General features: G+C 41.2%; 1 protein-coding gene across 1 annotated transcript; it reads left to right on the forward strand.

Annotated features, from left to right (window-relative positions):
- Positions 1-4,655: 4,655 nt before the first annotated feature.
- Positions 4,656-6,918, forward strand: NKX2-1 (NK2 homeobox 1). Its single transcript, XM_067532090.1, has 2 exons — positions 4,656-5,022; positions 6,248-6,918. Exons 1-2 carry the CDS (start codon positions 4,656-4,658, stop codon positions 6,916-6,918), a joined length of 1,038 nt encoding a protein of 345 aa, XP_067388191.1.
- Positions 6,919-21,790: the final 14,872 nt, after the last annotated feature.

Consider the following 21,790-nt stretch of genomic DNA (forward strand, 5'->3'; position numbering starts at 1 on the left):
AAGGAATAGCTGGCTGCCACCTGTGAATACGTGTGTTAACGTGTTCTAGCACTACTCAGTTATGCTCTTTAAACCTCTCTAGTACCGTTGCTTTTTTTGTGCTGTACATATTTAATTTGCTCAGACATCTGGGTTGTGGGAGGAGAAGGGCTTTATTCAATGAATGGGCAATATATTAATAGGAAATGCACACACAGGGCTGGATCTCAGTCTTACCTTTATTATGAACGCCCTTAAACTATACGAGGCACGTTTAGTGGCACTAAATGATTAGAGGGAAAAGTAACACAACATTTTAATTATCCGGATCTAGAGAACATAACATCCCTCTACAACTGCACAGCGCGTTATGGTGGGGGGGGGTGTTCATCTTTCCATCCACTGTGTATGTTTTAAGAGTAGGTTTTTAAATTCGTCTTGTAGAATGGTACCTAGGAGGAGCTAATTCACTGGGCCGCTTGCTCATCTCTGGGCCTCGGGCTATCCTAGCGAAGTTAATCACGTCTAAGCAATGGATCTAGCGATAACTGGCGAACTTAAAGCGCCTGTAGGACACCGAGGTCTCTCATTCACGAACAGGTCGGGAAATTGGCTAGGGTAAATTGCGTACAAAGTGTAAAGTGCACTGGCCTCACACGGCTAGCACACGTCCACTCTGGAACCTACACAGCTGGGGCTTAAGGAGGCACCTCGTGCTTTTCCAAATTGTTATTTAAAACCCCGCTGCGGCGAAAGAAGCGCCAGGTCTGGAAATTGTTCCCCCCACGTTTGTTGTAAGCGTCTTGCTCGGGTGAGCCTGATCCACCCCCGCCTTGGAGCACGTGCTTGCTGGTAAGCGCGCGAGGCGTCCCACCGAGATTGGAGCGCTTTGCTGAACCGGCTCCTTAGTTCTGCTTTGGCTCGGCTTGCCCATGGAAACCCCCGGCAAAGCGATCATTTCCCCCCTTGTAAATGTTAAAAAGCAAAGGTGAGCGAAACCCTTCCCGGGTAGCCCTGGAGCCGTGTCAAAGCAGTTAAAACAGACGCCGAAAACACGCCGACATCTCCCCCCTTCCGATGCCGAGAAATGTAGGGAAAGTCTTTTTCTAGCCCCTTGGTTGACTCTGCCTCGGCTAGCACCTCTTATTCCCATTTGGGAGGCATGTTGGCACGTATTTAAACGGCACTGCTCATGTTGGAGAGCCCTGTGCACACTTTAAAAAGCTGCTCCTGGAGTTCCCAGCCCCCGCAATCCAGCGGCTGAGGAAAGGTGCTGCGGTTTTGGTGGCACCGTTTGCATTGGGCTTGGCACCATTTGATTGACAAAGTCTCCCATTCTTCCACATCTTGAGTGTTATCAAACGGATCGTGTGGGGTCACAGGCTATTGAAGAAGCGTCCGTGTAGCCGCAGAGAAGAGAATAAAGCTTTCTGCAAACACAGGATGAAGACTGTGGCATTCTCATGAATATGCTTCCACCAGGCGGAATGCATTTCATCTTTCTCCTTCCTCCTCAGCATTTCCTTATAACTCAAGCGCTTTAGTAAACAGCATCGCCAGGTAAAAGAACAGCACTGCCTAGCAGTTAGGTCTGATCAAACCAGAGAGATCGGAAAGGCTGGACTCCAATTTCTGTGAAGGCAGCTGTCTCAAAGGAAGGTCGGAAAGACGGTTTAAAAACCAAAACAAACAAGAGAAAAAAGGCTCTCCTGATAGTTGCATGGGAGGCTGAACTACCCTGCTGTAATTAACTGGGGGAAAGCGGCGTCAGTGGGTGACCTGATTGCATTCCACTGGGGTAACTTCTTTTGCGAAAACGTGTTCTCAAGAGTCATATGATGTGCAATGATCAGTGCGTGTGCGTGTGTAAACTAAATGGCAGCGCCTCTAAAGCGAGTTTTATCTTAATATATTTCAGAGACGCAGGACAGATATAACAATAACCTCAACTTTCCCTTCCATGATCCAACACAAAGCCAACTCCGGATTGATCGGGTTAATCTAATTGAGTAATATTTGGAGTCCGTTTGGCATGCATGCATTCGAGCAGGGGGGACAAATAAGAATGCCTAACCACAAAAGCTTGGGAAAGAGGATTATTTCAACACGTTAAAAAAAGGCAAATATGCACCAAGACCCATCACTGCAGTGTGTGAGCAGAGGGCTGAATTATCATCAGATTCGAAGCCCGCGCTATATTAAATGGGCAATTAGATGCTGCTCGGAAAGATGCAGGTTCCGGTGATATTTCGTAGCAAAGGCGAACTAAGGAGGCTTTTTTTCCAGACGTGCCATATATGTATAGCTAACATTCGGATCCGAAAACATCACTTGCCCCTACCACCACCGATAACTTTTTGCAATAATTAGACTGAGATTAGTAATTGTGTTGTTTTGGAATTAGGTATAATGCAGTGTAAACGCCTTTCAAAATATATTCTTTTTGCCTATTTCATATCGCAGAATTAATATTTTCCATATACTTTTCTGCCCTGTTCCTTTTCTAACTTAATAAAATGGGCTTAAAATAGGCACGAGATTTAGGTGGAAAATCCGGGGGGAAAGCTTCGAATTTTTTAACTGAATATTCTCACGGAGGAAAGCACTGAAATAAATGTGTAACAATGACAAATTAATGCAATTATACCTTGGCAAAGCCAAGGGAGGAAATGGTCCACGTCATTAGAAAGAGGAGAGCTGAAAGACCTGGAAAAGAAAACAGGACGACTCAAAAGTAGGCGCATTTCTAGCCAAAAATTGTCCTCCCCAGATTAAGATGCGCTTTGGGCCACACAGCAGACTCACAGCAAAGCCCCTTCTCGGTATGAAGGCTTGAGGTAACCTGCTGCCTAAAAAAGCAGTTGAATTGAGGTAGAAGAATCGAGGGACTGGCTGAAGAAAAGTTCCACCGATTATATTTGTGTGGAAAAGTTCGCCTCTTGCAGAGCCCTACGGTATAATCAAGGCGCAGGCTTACACTTGAAGGATGTTAATTCTCAGACGGGAACCTACTTTCTCCTAAACGGTTTCTTGCCTCCTGAATGAGAGCCTCCCAATTGAAGTAAAATGATCCTTATGTACTAATATCAAGCACAGTCACAAAGCGACTGGCCATTTATGCTGCCACTTTAGACAAAGATATTTAGTTATTCCCGGGTAGCAAGTGCACTTTTGCATTTTTAAGCAGGAACAAGCAGAGTACAAACATATTTACAAGTGCAATTATTAAATAGTTATTTGATGCTTCAAAGTCACTAGGTTAACTGCACCTTTGCTGTAATTTTCTTGATATTCAGATAATCCCTTTATTAAATTAGTTCCCAACCCTTTGGGCCAGTGCGTTAAAATTCATGGAAGGTTTTTCCTTGTGTTTAGGAGAGACACTGAAATGTGTGATTTGTAGTTACTGTAAAAGTTGGAAGATTCCTTCAAAGTCTTGGTAATAATCTGAGTCACATTAACTATTCCACACATAAATATGTATTGGTATTAATGGACTCCACGTTTATTTAAAACTAGACTGGGCAAAATATTACAAAATTCAAGGAACAAACCTTCATTGGCAGGGTGATGGAGCAGATGACCTAATAGGTCTTTTCCATCCTAACTTCCTTGACTCATAAATAACCTTTAGGAACCATCTTTAGATTCAGTGGTGCCATAAGGAGCCTCTGACGCTGCTCCTAGATGAAAATAACAAATGGCATTTTGTTTGAAGGTATTTGTCAACAATATGTCTCCCTATATAATTACTTTACATATTTGCAGGCATGCTTCCATCTCTCTTCAAAGTAAAAACTGGGCAAAATGATCTCATGATTTAATGTACAGAAACCCGTACACTGACTGTGGTGTTGCATTTAAAGACTTATAATATATGCTGTAGAGAAACTTCCTCTGCAACGTTGGTAAAATACAGATGCTGTTCACCAGTCAGCCTTTGTACCCGACAATCTTTTGGGCATCTCAAGGATCCTTCGTATTGTGCAATGCACGGTGTTGGAAATGGTTGTGAAATATGAACATTAGACCCTCACATTATTCTAGGAGCGATTTCTCCCTTCGACGTTTCTTTACAATCTAACTTTGTGGGGAAGTGGAGGAAGAGGGGAAATAAATCCATCGGTTCCTAATGTTAAACTCTATCTATCCATCTCTCACAAAGGCTGAAGCTACGATGTTAGGAGTCGGGAGAGAACTGTAAGTCATTTCTCTTTAACTCAGCAAATTGGTCTTTTAAAATTACATTAACTTCCCCCCTCCATAATGCTGCCGCCCCAGAAGAATCAAATAAAATAATTTGTGCTCACGGGGTCTTTAAAAAAAAAAAGAAGACATTAAAAATCCTGACAAGTGAAACTTAAAGGTGTTTACCTTGTCATCAGCATGTAAGCTAATTATCTTGGGCAAGATGTAGGCTTCTATTGTCTTGTTGCTTTAGTGCCTATGCCCCGCCTCTGGTGGCAGCCTAAAACCTGGCGTCTGGCTAAAACAAACGAAAGGCAGCCCTGAGCCTCCACTCAATCCAATTAAGGCGGACTTCGTCCACTCGGTTACGTGTACATCCAACAAGATCGGCGTTAAGGCAACACCAGAATATTTGGCAAAAAAGATTTGCCTCCCCTTCCCCCCCCCCTTTTTTTTTTTTTTTTTTTTTTTTTTCCAGCCGCCGAATCATGTCGATGAGCCCAAAGCATACGACTCCTTTCTCAGTGTCTGACATCTTGAGTCCCTTGGAGGAAAGCTACAAGAAAGTGGGCATGGAGGGTAGCAACCTGGGGGCTCCCTTGGCAGCCTACAGGCAGGCTCAGGTTTCTCAGCCAGCAATGCAGCAGCACCCCATGGGCCACAACGGGACCGTGACTGCTGCCTACCATATGACAGCGGCGGGCGTCCCCCAGCTCTCCCACACCGCTATGGGGGGCTACTGCAACGGCAATCTAGGCAACATGGGGGAGCTGCCACCTTACCAGGAGACCATGAGGAACAGTGCTTCGGCCACAGGATGGTACGGGGCCAACCCGGACCCCCGCTTCTCTACAAGTAAGTGAGCCCCAGAACCAGCGGGGGAAACTTTCCGCTCACCTCCGGGAGGAAGCGACCTGGAGGAAGGATGTCGGTGGCGGCGCAGCGCGGGGTGTTGGAGGGGGGCAGAATACAAGTGGAGGGAGGGGGAAGTGGCTGGAAGTGGAAATCGGGTCAGCCCCGAGAGTTGGCTCGCGCGGCGCGGCGCGGCGCGGCGGTCTAGGATGGAGGCGAGTTTTTATCGCGGGGTTTCTTGGCTCCAAAGGATCGTGTCCCGTCTTAGCTCCTTCTCAGTGTGCCCTGTCTCTCTCTGTCCATTTCCTCCCCGGCTCGCGGGTTGCTTCCCTGAGACTGAAGGTGTTGCACGGTGACAGGGAGCCATAGGGCCATGGCAGACGGCGAACCGACGGGGGAAATGCCCCGGGCTCGGAGCGATTTTACCGTAGGCGAGGGAAACCTTTGGGTGGTTGTGTCCTGAGTGGGGTCTCTTCCCCGTCCAGCTGCAGGAGACGATCACGCAAATAAGGGAACGAAAACGCGGAAAAACCTCGTCATTAGGGCGAGGGACTCGTTTAAATAAATGCAAACACCTTGCAACACACATTGCGAGCAATTCCTCGGGAAACCGACACATCGAATGACTTCCCGGCCGATTGTGTATCCGTCCCCGACATGCCTGCTTAACACGGCGTGTAGAAACCGTGGCGGAACGGGGAACTCACGTTTATTCGGGCCATAGGGAGCGAGAGGGTTTGAGATGTTTTCTTCCTACAGAGAGTGGCTCCAAAAGGGACGTGAGACGTGTGCTAAGGTGGACACTTGCACTGGCTATTGTATGTTCCTAGCACTGCTTTTGTTTCAGTCGCTTTCTGGACGTTCCAGTTCCCTATAGCCCTTAGCGCCCGTGTTTGTACACTCACTGGTTTACGGAGGTTGTGCTCCACATGACTACTTCTAACTAAGTGTCTGGAGCAGCCGAGAAGAGAGGAAGAAGCCCGTAAATCGTTATCAACACATTTCCATCCTAGTAACCCGGCGCGCCGCAGTATGAACCCTGCACGGCTCGGTGGTGGGCTAGTATAAATGCAACGGCCTTAGGTGGGTTTCAAACCGATTTTGTAATGGGAAGATGATGAACTGGGGAGAGGATTTTGGCGCTGGAGCCAATAGTCTAAATGTGTTTCTCGGCCCGGCGGTCCCGTGCCTCTGTGTTGCTTAAAATGTGTGATCTTCTTGCTTTTAGTATCCCGCTTTATGGGGCCGTCTTCTGGGATGAACATGGGCGGCATGGGGAGTTTGAGCTCGCTTGGAGACGTTAGCAAGAGCATGGCACCTCTCCAGAGCACTCCAAGGAGGAAACGCAGGGTCCTTTTCTCTCAGGCCCAGGTTTACGAGCTGGAGAGACGTTTCAAGCAGCAGAAATACCTCTCCGCTCCGGAGAGAGAGCATTTAGCCAGCATGATTCATCTCACTCCGACTCAGGTCAAAATCTGGTTCCAGAACCACCGCTACAAGATGAAACGCCAGGCCAAAGACAAAGCCGCTCAACAGCAGATGCAACAGGACAACAGCGCTTGCCAACAGCAGCAGTCCCCTAGAAGAGTGGCAGTGCCAGTGCTTGTAAAGGATGGCAAGCCATGTCAAGCGGGCTCCAACACACCAACGGCAGCTCTCCAGACCCATCAGCAGCAGGCAGCTACAGCAATCACAGTGGCTACCAATGGCAACAGCCTCGGACAGCATCCGAACCACCAGCCAAGCAGCGCAGGGCAGTCTCCAGATCTGGGACAGCACTCAGCCAGCCCTTCGTCTCTCCAGAGCCAGGTCTCCAGTTTGTCTCACTTAAACTCTTCTAGTTCTGACTATGGCACTGCCATGTCTTGCTCTACCTTGCTATACGGTAGGACCTGGTAAAAGGATTTAAAAAAAAAAAAGCTCAGATGCTCCCAGACACACACATTTCTGTCCTGTTCAAACTATTTTTTTTTTAACGAGTGGTTCTTTGAGGAACTCTAACAGAGAGAGAGAGAGAGAGAGAGAGAGAGAGAAAGAGAGAGTGACTTTTAGGTTGTTAAATGGGTATTTCTAAAACAAAACAAAACAAAAAACCCACACAAAACCATGGAGCAGTTGCAGAATGGAGACCATGAATGGCCATGGTCTGAAGGCTTGGATTTCAAATGTACATTTTGCCAGCGAATAGAACTTGCATGTAAATATAGAGATTTTTTGGGAGGGGAGGGGTTGGGCGTTTCCCCCCAAAACATTAGTGTCACCCAGACAAAAGGAAAGGCCCCCTTTCTACTCCCCTAGCCCAGCCGCCAGGGCCTGCGGATGGAGATATTGATTCGTCACGGCTTGGCCTTTTTTTCTCCCTTACATTTGATGTGAACCTGTAGCTGTATAATGCTGTCAAAAGCTGGACTAAAGCCCTTAGTTTTTAGTAACCTGTCTATTTTGTTGTAAAGAAAAAAAAAATACAACCAATCAAACCAAACCAAATCACACCCCACCTTTTTTATGGACATCAAACGATCTGTGTAAATCCTCTGGCAGTTTGTTATTTGCGCACGTCTCCTTTTTCTGTTGTAACTTATGTAGATATTTGGCTTAAATATAGTTCCTAAGAAGCTTCTAATAAATTATACACGTTACAAATATTCTTTTTATTATTATTATTATTATTATTTCCCTTTGCTTTTTACCGCATATTTCTCCCCCATCCCCCGGAAACAAATGGGGTCGCTAATAAATACTGACACTAAAAGCAAAAAGGCCCAAATCTTGCACCCATTGAAGTCAACGGGGAGTTCGGTCCTTTGGTGTCAATGGGAAGCAGGCTCAGGCCCATGGTCTGGAAAGTGATAAGCAAATATATGTGATTACTATATTCCTGCTTTTCCTAATGAAGCAACTGAGTCCAAATGGATTAGCCAGACATTAGGTTGGAGAGCCCAGGTCAGATGGTATTTATAGAGAAAGGAAAGTATTCCAGAAGCAGTCATTGCAACTCCAAAAGGCATTTAAGAGAAGTTATATGTCTAAGGCTATTAGAGACAAACTAATGAGTAACCCACTGACAGGATAGACAATACAACCGTTTTAAAGAGTGTGCAGTTGTAATAACTTGTACAAAAAAAAAGAGTCTCCAGTTTTAATAACTTGTAAAAATATTATTTCTACAAGGTTTTATCATGTACTTGTATTTTAAGGAAAGTACAGTCACCTTATTTATAATCAGAATAAAATGATAGTTTATTGTGTACGACCTGTAGTTTGAATTAACTTTCTTTATAAAAAGCATTTAATTTTATACACACTCGCATCACTCCAGTTTGTTCTGCAGATTTCATCCTTACAAAACAGGCAGGGGAACTAGCTGAATACTTTGCTGCGGGTGCGTTCCGTTTTAACGCAGATTGCTTTTGCTTCGGGGGCTGGATTAGGCTGAAAAGAAACAGGTGAAGAGAAAGGGGGGGGGGTGTGAGTATGTGAGTAGCTGAGAAACAGACGTGCATGTGTTAGTAATGTAAACAGGATAGGGGATTCAAGAGAGGTATGCGTTAACGGTGGTGTAAATAGACAAAGTAGATATTGTGAAATAGCTTTTAACTGGACAATCAAGAAATAAATGTAATTCACAAGCTTTTGGCCCTACGTATCCTTCTGTGAGTGTAACTGAAAATCCAAAGTGCTCAGTGTTAGCCTATCCCATCGACATAAGGGCCTCACGTCGTGATTTCATCCAAATCGCCTTCTTTGTGGTAATTTGTCCTCATATTTTTAAATGAAAACCCGGAAATAAATCGCATAATTCAAAGATCTCTGAAATGCTGAAGAATCCTAAACCAAGTCCTGTTCTTTGAGACGGAGAGAGAAAGGAGTGAGCCGGGAGTGGAAACAAACAAACCGATCTACAGTTTTTGTAGCAGCTCCGGAAGGCTCTCTCATCTGATTTAGACAAGATGCCCCGGTGTCACTCACCTAGCTCGGATAAGAAAGATGAAATAGAGCGGGAATTTCAACCCCCTTCATTGTTATAGCATTCCTTAGTGGACAGAGGAAGATTATCAAACGGGAGAGAACATATTTTTACCGTTACTTTTTTCGTTGCTTTTTTCTCTATTAAGAATATTCATTTCAAGTGTATAATTAACTATACATCAGAACTAGCATTCAGAGAGCCTAAACCGAGTGCTCGTTGCTGTCATCTAAAATAGAAATACATGGGGAAATTGGTTGGAATTTCTCTCAAGTGTGAAACTTCTGTTCTTAGATCCTAGTAGTCAACGGGGAATCGGTGTGAGATCTGTGCATGTTTAATGCGATACATTTTTAAGTAGGTCTAGTTCCTCTCTCAGAATACGCTAAAATACACGATAAAGGTGTGAAGTGTTTTGCTTAAATCGACTTTTCCCTTTTCGTGGAAGTTATTTTAGAATCCTTCCAAAAACAGGTCATTTTCAAACTAGAGGGGAACTAAGAATAATTCGAAAATCCTAGAATTATTTTTATGGAAGAAGAAATAAAGTTGGCATGCTTAGTGTGGAAGCTAGTGACTTAACATAATAGATTTGGGGCAATAAATGAATTTTATTGTATCTGGACAACCTCATAAACACATATTTGGTGGTGGGTGTAATTACTGTAATGGATTATTATGTACACTGACTTATCTTCCTTAAACTAGATTTAGTTTCGATTAAATAAACTCGTTTCCACTTTGTCTGAAGTCGGCTTAGTTTAAAGTCTGTTTACTTGTTCCACAGAAATGTGAATTCATCTCTTTATAAAGCACTAGAGAACCAAGCAAACACAATTCAAACTGTATTTACATATCAATCAGGAGAAATGCAAACAAACTGCCTCTTTAACAAATTTATAGAGTTTTTTATGACACTGTATTATTGCCTTTTATCATAGACTTCTTTGTACAGCCAGTTATGCCTTCATTAAGATCAAGATATCCCAATGACTTTAAAAAACATTTTAATCTAAAATTTCCCTTGAGCAGACTCACGGGAATGTACCCACTGGATAGCTTTCCTAAATTAAAATATATGCTACTGTGTAAACGCTTGCCTCTTCCCGGGCACTGATTTTCAGTCGTTTGTTAATAAATGCAGAGCTCGAATAATGGGAAGTTAGAAGGCGGCGGCGGCGGGGGGGAGGGAGCTAGAGAAGCGATTAAAATCTGAAATGATGCAAGAGAAACACATTTGCAAATGTCCCTGATCACATATAGAAATCGGACCATGGGCACCATATCTATTTGCGTAGTCAAAGCGATCTAATAAAGAATGGCTATGTCCTCCTTCCGCTCCCCCTGGCACTGCCTGTAGATGGACGAGATTTGCTGAGGGCATTTTCCCCCTGCTGTAAATAGGAGTTCAGGCTTGAGTGCCATGGAGTGTGGATGTAGTGGCACAGCAGGCTGGGGGGAAAAAATCAGGGCTTCGCCATATTTGCTGCTCGGTATCATCGCGTTTTTGTTTCAAACCAGCGTCCTTTTACCTCCAGTAGCTGGGGAGTCTCGGAAAGAAATACAAGCAGAAGGATCTCCAATCTTGGGGTCTGAGCCAAGATGATATTTCTGTGCCCTGCAGTCAGAATAAGAAGCAGTGCAGGAATTATCATCAGACACACGAGAAAACCAATCGGGGCGCTAATCTAACTGTGTATTGCCTGCCTTTTAGATCAAAAGGCTGCTCAATATCCTAATACAGTTAGTTGTTTAAAGTGCAGGTCCCCAACAATGTAATCTGAGACAGTTCTAAAATGACACCCAGGGAAGTTGCCATAGAAAAAGTATATGAGCAGTTTTATTGCAGAGAGCAGGTAAAAAGGCCTCGCTGAAGTGAGCTCTGTTCTAACTACTCATGGCGACTGCTTTTACAAAGAGAACTTGGAGGTAAACACTGAATGGCTCCTGAAGAATTTCAATCCTTTCATGGCAATGTTTGGAGCAAAGTTGACACTATCTTTCTATCCGATCAGCTGTTCCTCTTATGATTCCCATCGAAACTGTCCCATCCCCCAACAAGTAGACGATAATATTGTATATATGTATCAAATGTGTTCAAAGATAGAAATATTATCTTCTATGGCAAATTGGTGATTAACACGAAATGAGATCTGGTTGTGTCTGGCTGCAAGCACATTAGGGATCAGGTAAGGTCAAAGCTTTATATATTATGTCTTTTTCTCTAAGGCTTCTGGTCAATTTCTGATAAAGAAAGTGAGTAAAATGTGTTGCCATAAAATTAAATTAAAATACTTTTTAATGCTTAAAGTAACTGAGCATGCAGAAAACTGCTTCGAAAACCTACAACGGAAAAAAGTTAGTTGTGCGATTCAAGCTTAGATTTAAAGGTTCGGTTTTGTCTTGGAGTTTCTTGTTTGTTTGTTCGTTTTTTAAAAAACTTGATCATTTTTATAATAATAGCAAAGATGATATGAAAACCAGCAGTTTTTATGGTTGGACAATTATAAAGTTGAATAGAGAAATTGTGACTTCACTGACCTAAGCTGCCATATATAAACATCTATAAAGTAGTATGCTTAATTTTTAAAATATTTACAATGTAATTAGTAATATTTAAGCCGTTTTTAATACTTAGATCCATATCTCCCACTTACACCAAGATGTGAAATTGACTAATATACTTTTCTTAAATATATTTCTATTTGATAAGCACCCTGCAGCTATTCATGTTATTTTAATCAATGTGTGGGTTGCATCTCCCTATCAAATTAATTTACATAACTGTTCTTGCTACACTGGAAAGTTTTTTTGTATTCGTTTGATCAGAACTGCTAATATCTTTTCATATACACTGCTTTATCGTGCCAATGGTTCTTTAAAGTGTTTCTTGGGGAAGCACTTACTTGATTAGATATTCAGAAAATGTGTATATAAGAGATTAAGACAAAAAATCGTTTCAATACAGAAAACTAAAGAAAGAGTGAAATCTCCACGTCCATGTGTTCTGGTGGCTTTTACTGGGGGCCTTTTCCTTTGGGAAAATGAATTTTCCCAAGTAATGCTGTGCAAAAAACATGCGCACACCTGGTAACTTTGAAGGAACAAACTTTTCTGTTTCATATTAAAGGTGCAGCTGAAGTGGCTGAGTTCATTTCAGTTTGTTAGTGACCTAATAATGTAACTCCAGGATACCGCTCTTTTGGAGTTTCTCTCAGTGCTTTTGTTTGGCAAACTTTTTTTGTTTCTCAGAAGCACTTATAAATAATATACTTTTGTGTCCATTTTTTGTTTTGGTCATTTACTCCCAACATGACCGATTTCTTAAGATGGTTATTATTGTTGTTATTAAAACAGATAATGCGATCAATTATGGCAGTAATAAAATATAGCCACCTTAGCTCTCGCCTCTTTCTGCATCAGTTTATCTTATTGAAAGAAAGGAAAAAAGTAATTAATATGGACATTTAAAAAATATACATACCGGGCACAGTCTGTCCAGGGACTGCTCTGACAAGCTGATTTATCTATGGAGCACTTAGACCCTAACCAGGCTCAGCTGAAGAAAATGTTAAACTGAAACAAAACTGAAAGTTGTCTGGAGGTGGGGTTTTATTTTTTCCTCCTCTCTTTCCCCCATCATCTATTGCTAATTATTTATTTTAAACTATCTGTTAAAAATCATTTGATGACTTCTAGCTCCTAAGAACATTTTAATATTTTTTAAAAGCTTGTCCTTAGAACGCCTTAACACTGGATGTGTGCTTAGAAAAATGTGACTCGATTTCTCCAGACAGGTAACTTTTCTGAGGTTTATCTCCCAAATAAAAGCAAAATGAAGCATAAAATGAACGGCCTTCAAGATCTGCTAAAACATGGTACGCCAAAGTTTTCTATATATTTAAAAAACATACCCCTCAGTACGGAATAGAGGGCCTGATTTTGCTCCCATTTAAATCTATGGGAGTTTTTTCACTGATTTCAGTGGAAGTAGAAGCCGATTTAAAATGATCATCATTTATAAGTTTACTAAAGAGAGAAGTCACTCTTCTGAAAGAGCATCTGTTAATTTAATGGAGTGATCAGGCAGATTTTAGGAGTAGTGGGGTGGTAACAATTTTAAATGAAGTTGTATTATTGTGATCTACAGGCAGCCTTAAAAATGAACAACAAAGGCGTTCAATATGTAAGGTAATTTTTACTTCACTCTTTAATTAATTCCATTTATTTAATTATTTGTTTATTAACCAACAAAACTTCAGACAGAAAAAGTCCAATAATTCTAGACTGGACTGTTGTATGTACTACATTGGAAAATCCCGAAGTATAAATTGACATTTTTACTCCTTATCATATTGGGCTATATGATAATGTGTGTGTGAGTGTGAGAGAGAGAGAATTAAAAACATCATTTATTTTCCTCAAATGCAAATGATTTCTACTAATTGTGATACTTTCTATTATTTATGGCTAATAATATGTGATCCTATTTAAATATGCTTATGACTAATGTAATCAAAGTATTTGTACCAACATATAAAACAATGGTTTAGTAACGAAGTTATAGAGAGAAAGGTTTATGGAGAACTCTGCTCATTCATTAAACAGACTTTCCCTTTCCTAGTTACTGTGCTAAAAAGTGAAGGAAGTGGGACATCCGAATAAACACACCAGCTGTGTGTCCTAAAAATGTGTGTGTGTGTGTGTGTGTGTTAATCCTCCCGTTGAAGCAATGTGGGCCGGTTACAACTACCCCAGAATCTTAACCGTTAATCGCTGACAAATGTTTCGATTTTAATACTTTCATGGGACTAAAATGTACTCAGGTACATTGATGAAAATGTAGTCCTGCCTAAATCCCGCTCGCTTGACTCACGGGAGTAATCCAATTTCACTCAATGGGATTAGGTGTGTGAGTAAAACCAGCACGACCTGGCCCGTTTCTAGCTATTTGAATTGCATCCATACAGCTAATGAGATGCAAAGGTGCTGCCAGCATTTTGCTACATATGCAGTATCTTGTAACTGCTTATTTACGCCCTGCCGTGTATTTCTGTCCTTTAAAGGAAAATCACACTTTAAAAACGAATGTGCTTGAGGTTGGTTTTTTTTAATTAAGACCTAGGCATGGCCTCTATCCCTTCGTAGCAGAATGTGTATAATTTTATAGTTGCCTGCGTGTGGTACAAACTATCTCATCTCTGAATTTGTGTGTTTGTGTCATAAAATAGCGATCACATGCACAAGGCATTTAGATGATTGTGAATTGAATGCTTTCTGCCAATTCCAGCTATTTTCAATCTTTTAATCATTCTGTATTTTAACTGGTTATTCTTTGGAAACTATACCTTGTTTTAAAGCAAAGATCCTTCGAATGGAAACCAATATTCAGCGTCTGAGCAACGGATCATTCTCTCTCTCTCTCACACACACACACAAACACACTTGTAGTTCTGGAATAAAGTAGAGTAACATAGGTCAAGAAGCAGAACCCAGCCGCTGAAAAGTGACGGTGGGAGTGTATGCTTTGCGAGCTTGTTTGGAGGTGGTAGGGTGCTAGAGGTATTGTGGTGGTGTCCGCAATTGCGTATATGTTGTGAGTTCGGGGTGGGGCCTGTGTGTTTGTGATAAAGTTGGGGAAGTTAGGGGTGGTAGTGGAACCGGAGTGTTGTGGCAGATGCGGGGGAGGAGGTAGCTGAATGTGTGTGTGTGTGTTGGGATGGTGAGGAGTTTGTGTTGGTGTTAGGGGTTGTGCTGGTTGTGTGGAAGTGTGTTGTGCGGGTGAGGGTTGATGGGGGTAGTTGAAGGGGTGTATGAATTGGTAGTGGGGGAGGAGGGCTGGGGGTATTTGTGTGTCAGCGTACCGCCCTTATACAATAATAACGCAATTATCTAGCTGAAACATTCTCAAATGGCAAAAAGTTGCAAAATAGATCGACCTCCCTGAGATGAGAAGGAGCTGGTTACAGAGGTCTGCAGCCATCATCCTTTTTTCAATACATTTTAAACAAGAGGATCTAGTGAGTGATTCCGATTCAATACACATAATCAGTTTGGAAGTCCTATTTCCATTTGAAAACAGGCCTATTTGCAATCATGAGAGCCGGACATGCTGAAAGATACAGAATGCATTCAGAGTAGATGGTAGGTGATAGAATCTGTAGACAAGCACTAAATATTTTCTTCCAGTTTCAGACCTTTTACATTATACTTTAATCATGATATATTTTTAATCTAATATTCCCTTTGAAAATATGACTTAATTGCTTTAGAAAACAAAGCTTTGACCCACAGCGAGACTCCCTGGTGGAAAAAAAGAGAGAGAAAAAAAACCCCAAGAAAGAATGGTGATTGAAAAAGCATGTTGATTGTCCTACTAGTCTCTTAGGGTTAACAGTCATTTAATCAAGAGTACACTGGGTAAATGATTTTGTGGAAAATGCTAACTTGTTTTTAAAGTAAGGACTGGATGAAGAACATTTGCACAGGGCTATAAATAGCAGCTACTATACACAAATGTAAAAGTAAAAAGGGCACATAGTGCTGAAACTAGACTGATACAGACAGGAGGTTCTTTTCAGAAACAGCCAGTAGCTAAATGTTCTTGCAGTGAATTTCAGGACCTGAATAAGTGCATAGGGTCCACTGGAAATAGCTGAGATGCAGTTGTGAGGGATAAGTCAGTTTTATTATTGTACTTGTGCCAAGCCTCTGAAAACAAACTGGTACACTTTATAGTTGTTTGCTACAAGGTGAAAATTTTTGCAATTTAATTCAATAAATGTTATTTCTTCAACCAAACAAACATGTTTTTTTTTACCTGAAAGTAAAAATCAAACAGATCTAGCACCCTGACATGGCATTACAGATTCCATGTCATATTAGAATCCACAGCCCCTCTATACAAACACATCCCACCACCACCACTTCTTAAGAGAGTCATCTTGCAAGACTGATAATATTTTCAGTTCTGCATTCTGTAAAGATTTTTTTCTTATTATTCAAGTGTCAGAAGATAAGAGGCCTACAGGACCTCGATAATCATCATAATTTATGACAGGCGTGATGATGGGAGTTGAGGATTGTCTGCATATAACCAACAGAAAATTAAATGCTTTCATAAATGAGAAGATATAACACACATTTTTTTCTGTGGATTTTCTTTTTTTCTTTTCTTTTTTTTTTTTTTTTTTTTTTTGGCAGGGGGCACTGAATAATATCAGCTATCTTGGCTCTGAATTGAGTTGATTATAGCCCTTACCTATTTCTGCGATTAGTTTTATGGCGGACACTTGCTAATTAAAGCTAAAATACAGTACTAAGTTCTGGACTCAGCACCCCTGCTTTCTTCAAACTCCCACCCCCTTTGACATACACACAATTTTATTCTGCACCACTACAAAGCAAAAAATCAGTCCTGAAAATGTAACCTTCTAAGAAGCTGATTTATTCTGGAAAAGGGAAATACTGTTATTACCTACTTTCAAAACATTACATACACATTTCACTTGATGACGGATGGCTTTACATAGTTGCTTAACACATAACTTAGTCATCTTCAACAATTATTGGTTTTATCTTTTGCTACCACCTCTGTTTCCTTTCAAAGCCAGAGTAATGATAAAAACATGGACTGATGCAGTAAGCAAGAGCGCTGTATTCAGATGTTTTTGCATTTTCCTCTGATACTACATTTAAACCATCTACTAAGAACAGTAGAGAAAAGGGATTAAAGTTTAGATAGAAAGGACAGCCTCAGAAATTACTATTAGAGTTAATTTCGTTGCCTGTTCACTTCTCAGACTCTACACACCAGAAGCTACCACATTAGCTTCAGAAACATTTCTCCTTTGTTTTTACTCGGACCTACAAAAACATATTTCTGATATTAATTGTATTTTAAGTGCATTATTTTAAAGTCTCCTCCTTGTGGCTGATGCTGCAAGTGTGAGCAGATGTTTTAATTTTAGCCACTGAAGAGGAGTAAACGTCCCTCAAAATATTATTTCATACTTATTCATTACAATCTGCAGAAAGCCAGCTCCCTAATTCGGATCAGACCCTGCATTTTTCAGTCAGGCAAGACACCCATTGAAGTGAATGGGTGGATACGGCCCCATAAGACTGAGTGTGTTGTTCTTGCCACCCTGCAGGCTATGAATCATTTTATTGAAACACCCTGTACAAAGTATTAGCGTGACAAACCTCTTCTTTATTCCAGGAGAGAGTCTAGACTTCTAGTCACTGATTCAAAATGATACCTAAGGTTCTTTTCTAAATTCAGATAAACGAACGATATACTCGGAGGGACGTTACCTTCAGGGCAGGGACAGCTTTGCAGTTTATGAATAAATTTACTCTCCCTGTTATTGTGGATGCAGGAAACTAAGGGCCAAATTGTGTTCACAGTGTATTTAAATCAGCTAGTTCTAACTTCTGTAGCGTTTAATTCTGAAGCACTGTCCTACTTCACAATTAAGAACATTTCCAGGATCTCCATACACACATTAAAAGGACTTTGAGCCGAGAACTTCCTACAGCGATTGCAAGGAACGATTACAAGCCTTTTATACTCCAGTAGCTCCTGGTGTTATTTGTATAAAGTCATTACAATAAGAAAAGTAGCTGTCCAGAAGTGAGTGTGCAAATGAGAACGCGCAGCAGCAAAATGCAGTAAAAGTACAGTTGCCTGTGCAAGACAAGTGCCATTTACCAGCATTGCGCACGCAATTGAGACTCCACAATTTATTTATTTATTTATTTATAGTTATGGATTCTTTGTCTCAGGAGCCAGAGGAAAGTTACATGATGTAAATTCCTAAGAGCAATTTGTACATCTCGAAACATGGGCTGACAACTCCTACATTCGCACCAACTATTATAGGGAAAGTCAGAAAAAGACAGTTTATGGCCCAGACCCAGAGCCTTTTATTCTCGGGAGTTGTCCCATTGATCCAAAGGGTTACTCAAGTGAGTAAAGGGAGCAGGATTTGGCCCTATATATTTCTTGTAGAATTCATACTTGTTCTCTTTTGTTGCCTTTCGTTTAGGGATCATTGTACATTTTTAATGGCACTGAAAATCTATCAGAGCCCCAAATCGAGGAATAGTTACAAAGAGGAAATTGACACTGACCTGAGTTGCCTTCATATAAACGATTTATAGGCTGTTGTTTATTTATTATTATTATTATGGATCATGGAGATATATTAGCTGAATGTTGTTCAAAGCCAGATTTTAAATTAGGTACTGAAAACTGGGTTCCGATCAAAATGGTCAGACTTCGCTTTCAGAGAGAACAGCTGTTGTGTGTAACATACACTATTCCACATTTATTTATTTAAACACATATAGCACATCAACTCCCTTTATGAATATTATACTTTGCTTTATATAACCACGTGCAATCCATCAACAAGTGAATATTACTGAATAATTTATAAACATGAGAGGGATTTTTTCAAGGAGTAATATAAGACCTGATCCTGTAGCTCTTGCATAGGCAACAATCCCAGTTAACCCAAAGGGAGTGTTGCTTGTGTACTACAGGACTGGCATCTCATTTATTTACATACTAGATTTTGTCATGGTTTATTGAGAGTCTTTGTTAGCCAAAGGAATACATAAAGGTCTTACAAAAGAAAAGCACTGAACTTTTAAAATACCGGCTAGAAAGCTGAAACAAAACAAAAACCAAAAGCCCTCCATGCTAATACAGATTTTATTATATATATAGTGTTTATAAGTGAGATTTTTGTGTGAGCTTATTTGCATGGTTTAAACATGCCATAGTGATTCATATACGAGCAATATAAGATTTGTCAGGAAATAATAAGTAATTATACAAAGAGAGAAAGTGACATCGCTAAGAATCTATTTAATTAGAAATAAAACTTTTCAAGGGAAAGGGTACTGAAAAAGATTTTGTTGTGGTTGGTATGTCTTTCAGTGATACAGAGCCGATCCACTTTATTCAGCTCAACTTTGGACTTCCATTTGTTTTAAAAAATCCACTCGTATGACTCTTTTCAAATATTATTCTGGGTATTAATCAAAATACCATTTTAGCGATGATTTTCTCCAGGTATTTTGTCTGCAAGAATTCCTATTTCATTGGTAATGTCCATGAACTCTGGATGTCTTTTTAAAATACAATGTTCCTTTTTAAAAACCCTTTCGTATTTCTCCATCGTATGAAACAAATTTTTCTACTTTTGTTTTCAGTGTTTTTTAAAACGATGAAAAGAAGAATTCCTTTGTCCAATGCACACAAACTAAAATATCAAAGCATGTTTAGGAATAAAATGAGTAGATAATTGATAGGTTTTGTCAAATATTTCACACGAAAATTTTTATACCTTTTATATGTACTTGTCCTTAACCTTTAAAAGCAACTGCTGTAAATACAAGATCTGTACTTTCTCTAATAGATTTTACTAGGAGCTGGTGACAGAGAACTGATTTCTTTTCTATTAGGCTTTAGCACATCTTTGTTGAAGGCCTGTAGAATGACCAGGGATTAGATTTGCATCTCTTAGACTCCCTGTGTGGTCTTTGTAAGAAGCTTGTAACTGTTAAAAATGACTTGTTAGGAAGCGTGTGGGCTCTCATCTCTTTGCTTTTGACAGAATGATTGTGAAATTCAGATTGGTCCTATAGGCTTTAGCCTACAGATTCCACCTGAACCTTAAGCAATTAGAGCCTAATCTCAATGCAATCATATTTGCGTTAGGATTTGTTGCACTTTGTTTACTTCAATTAAAAAGCTACAGAATATTTTGGGGCATTTTTAAAGTGATATCCCTAAGGCGTTACAGAATTTTTCAGACCTTGAATTTGATAATCATTGCCCTTTTATTCGACTGTTTACACTGCAAACCACTTATCGACTTCGGAGTGCAGAATTTAATAGGAAAAGGCAGGAAAAAAACAAGGTGAAGTAACATTACGACCCACTGGGAAAATGTACTTTGCATTTTCACCGTTTCCAAAACAAGAATTCAAACAAGTGCAATTCTCTGCACGTTATATTTTGTAACCTACAAAGCAAAATCTCAGTGCAAACATAGGTGTCCATTACTTCTATTCTTAGGGAGGGGAAACAGCATCAGGATTGCAGGATTGGGTCCACGCTTTGTTTTTGTTAACATTAGATATCTGCGGAAATGTATGATCCGTTTGTAACAGACATGCAGATAATACGGGTAAGCTAACACCTTTGTTTCTCTTGTTGTGTACTATGACTGCCTGAGCAATGTCCGGACAGTGAGTGCCTTTCTGAAGTTAGATATTAGTTTAAATACATGGTTCTTGTGACACTTTGTAAAAACAACCAACCCCTCCCCCGCACACAAACCGTGGCACTGGGTTGTGACTGTCCACTACTCTTTTACTTATGGCTCGAGAAAGCGTGTGGGTAGATCCGGAGGGGAGGGTTGCTGCAAACTGACTCTTGCAGAATTCGTGCGCCCTGGTGACAATTTCTTTGCGGTTGTGTCCCGTTTTTGCATCGCTAGCCTGCGAATGGCGCTTTTTAATACTAATCCTGATTATAATGATCGTTTTTAAATAGCCTCCGCTCGGAACATTAGCATAGCCCTTAAACCGAAGCCGTTCCTATTCTCTTGATCAAGTCTAGATCAGTCCAGGAATCCTGTACCGATTAATCCTCTGAATACAGAACGGATCCCCCCAAAGCCGAGTTACTCCTCTTTTATACTGGGATCATGCCACTGACCCGCTGGGGTTGTTCTCCCCGGGTGGCATTTGCCATACGCTGCCCTGTAGCGGCGGAGCGTTGGGCCCGATCCTGCTCCCACTTAAAGCAGTGGTAAAAACTCCCATCGACTTCAGCGGGAGCAGGAGCGGCCTTTGACGTGCATGCAAATTCCCTGCGTCACGCTTTGCCCAACACCCAGTCTAAGCACAGGCACAGCCAGCCCCAAATCCCCGCTCTCGCTTTGACGAGCTCCCTTCGCTCTCTTCCCCCCTCTCTTGTCAAGGAGTGCCTTCATGGGTGGCAGCAACCTGCAAGCTTCTGAGCAATGATTTCAGTGCTCCAGTTCTGCCCCTCATCGCTTCATTCCCCTCGCAGTCTACAATAAATAACATTCATGAGCACAGTACTGAGCCCCACTAACATACAGGACATTTCAGGCCGGGCTCCAGTGTTGTGGGTGAGATGAGAAGACAAAAGCTGTAAACTCTTTCTTTGCCGAGCAATCACTATCCTGACCCAGGAGGCCGGGATCAAGCCCTCTGGTGGGAAATCAAAAGACCCCACCTCTTACTCCTCAACTTTGCCTCCTGGGCCTCCCACTGTTGGTCAGATAAAGTCCTTTCGGGTGTGTGCTGAAGAACTCCAGCTCTACTGCTTTGAAACATTGAGCCTGGGAATGTGATATTACCTCGGCGGCTGTTCATTCTTCACAGAAATCACAACCTGGAGCCAGGCTTGTCGGATTATTTTTAATAGATTTATTCTTTCATTTATTTCCTGCACCTGGAATGACCCACCGTTTGTATTTTTCCTCTTTGGTTCAACACAGGCACAATTTCCCTTTAATGAGGGAGCTTCACTCTGACGCACCCTCATATTTCTGCAGAATAAACCACCCTTCAGCCTTCTCAGATAATAATGTGTGTATATATCATTTACCTCACAATGTCTATCAGACAGGAAAATCAAACGGTGCAACCAAAGCATACTCTGCTGAAATGGGGTGCCTAAAATCTACTCATTCTGACGCCAAGAAAACTGTTGTTATTAAAATAGAGGAATGTAGGCAAATATCTTCTCTTTCT

The sequence above is a fragment of the Emydura macquarii genome, unplaced genomic scaffold (genome assembly GCF_026122565.2).
Source record: "Emydura macquarii macquarii isolate MOO-44397 ecotype Brisbane River unplaced genomic scaffold, CSIRO-AGI_Emac_v2 contig_374, whole genome shotgun sequence".
Lineage (NCBI taxonomy): Eukaryota > Metazoa > Chordata > Testudines > Chelidae > Emydura > Emydura macquarii.

What these genes read in the sequence shown, in the direction of transcription:
- NKX2-1 (XM_067532090.1), top strand. Translation starts at nt 4,656, where the DNA reads ATGTCGATGAGCCCAAAGCATACGACTCCTTTCTCAGTGTCTGACATC. An exon ending in GGACCCCCGCTTCTCTACAA is followed by an intron (nt 5,023 to 6,247) that starts GTAAGTGAGCCC and finishes TCTTGCTTTTAG; the next exon opens with TATCCCGCTTTATGGGGCCG.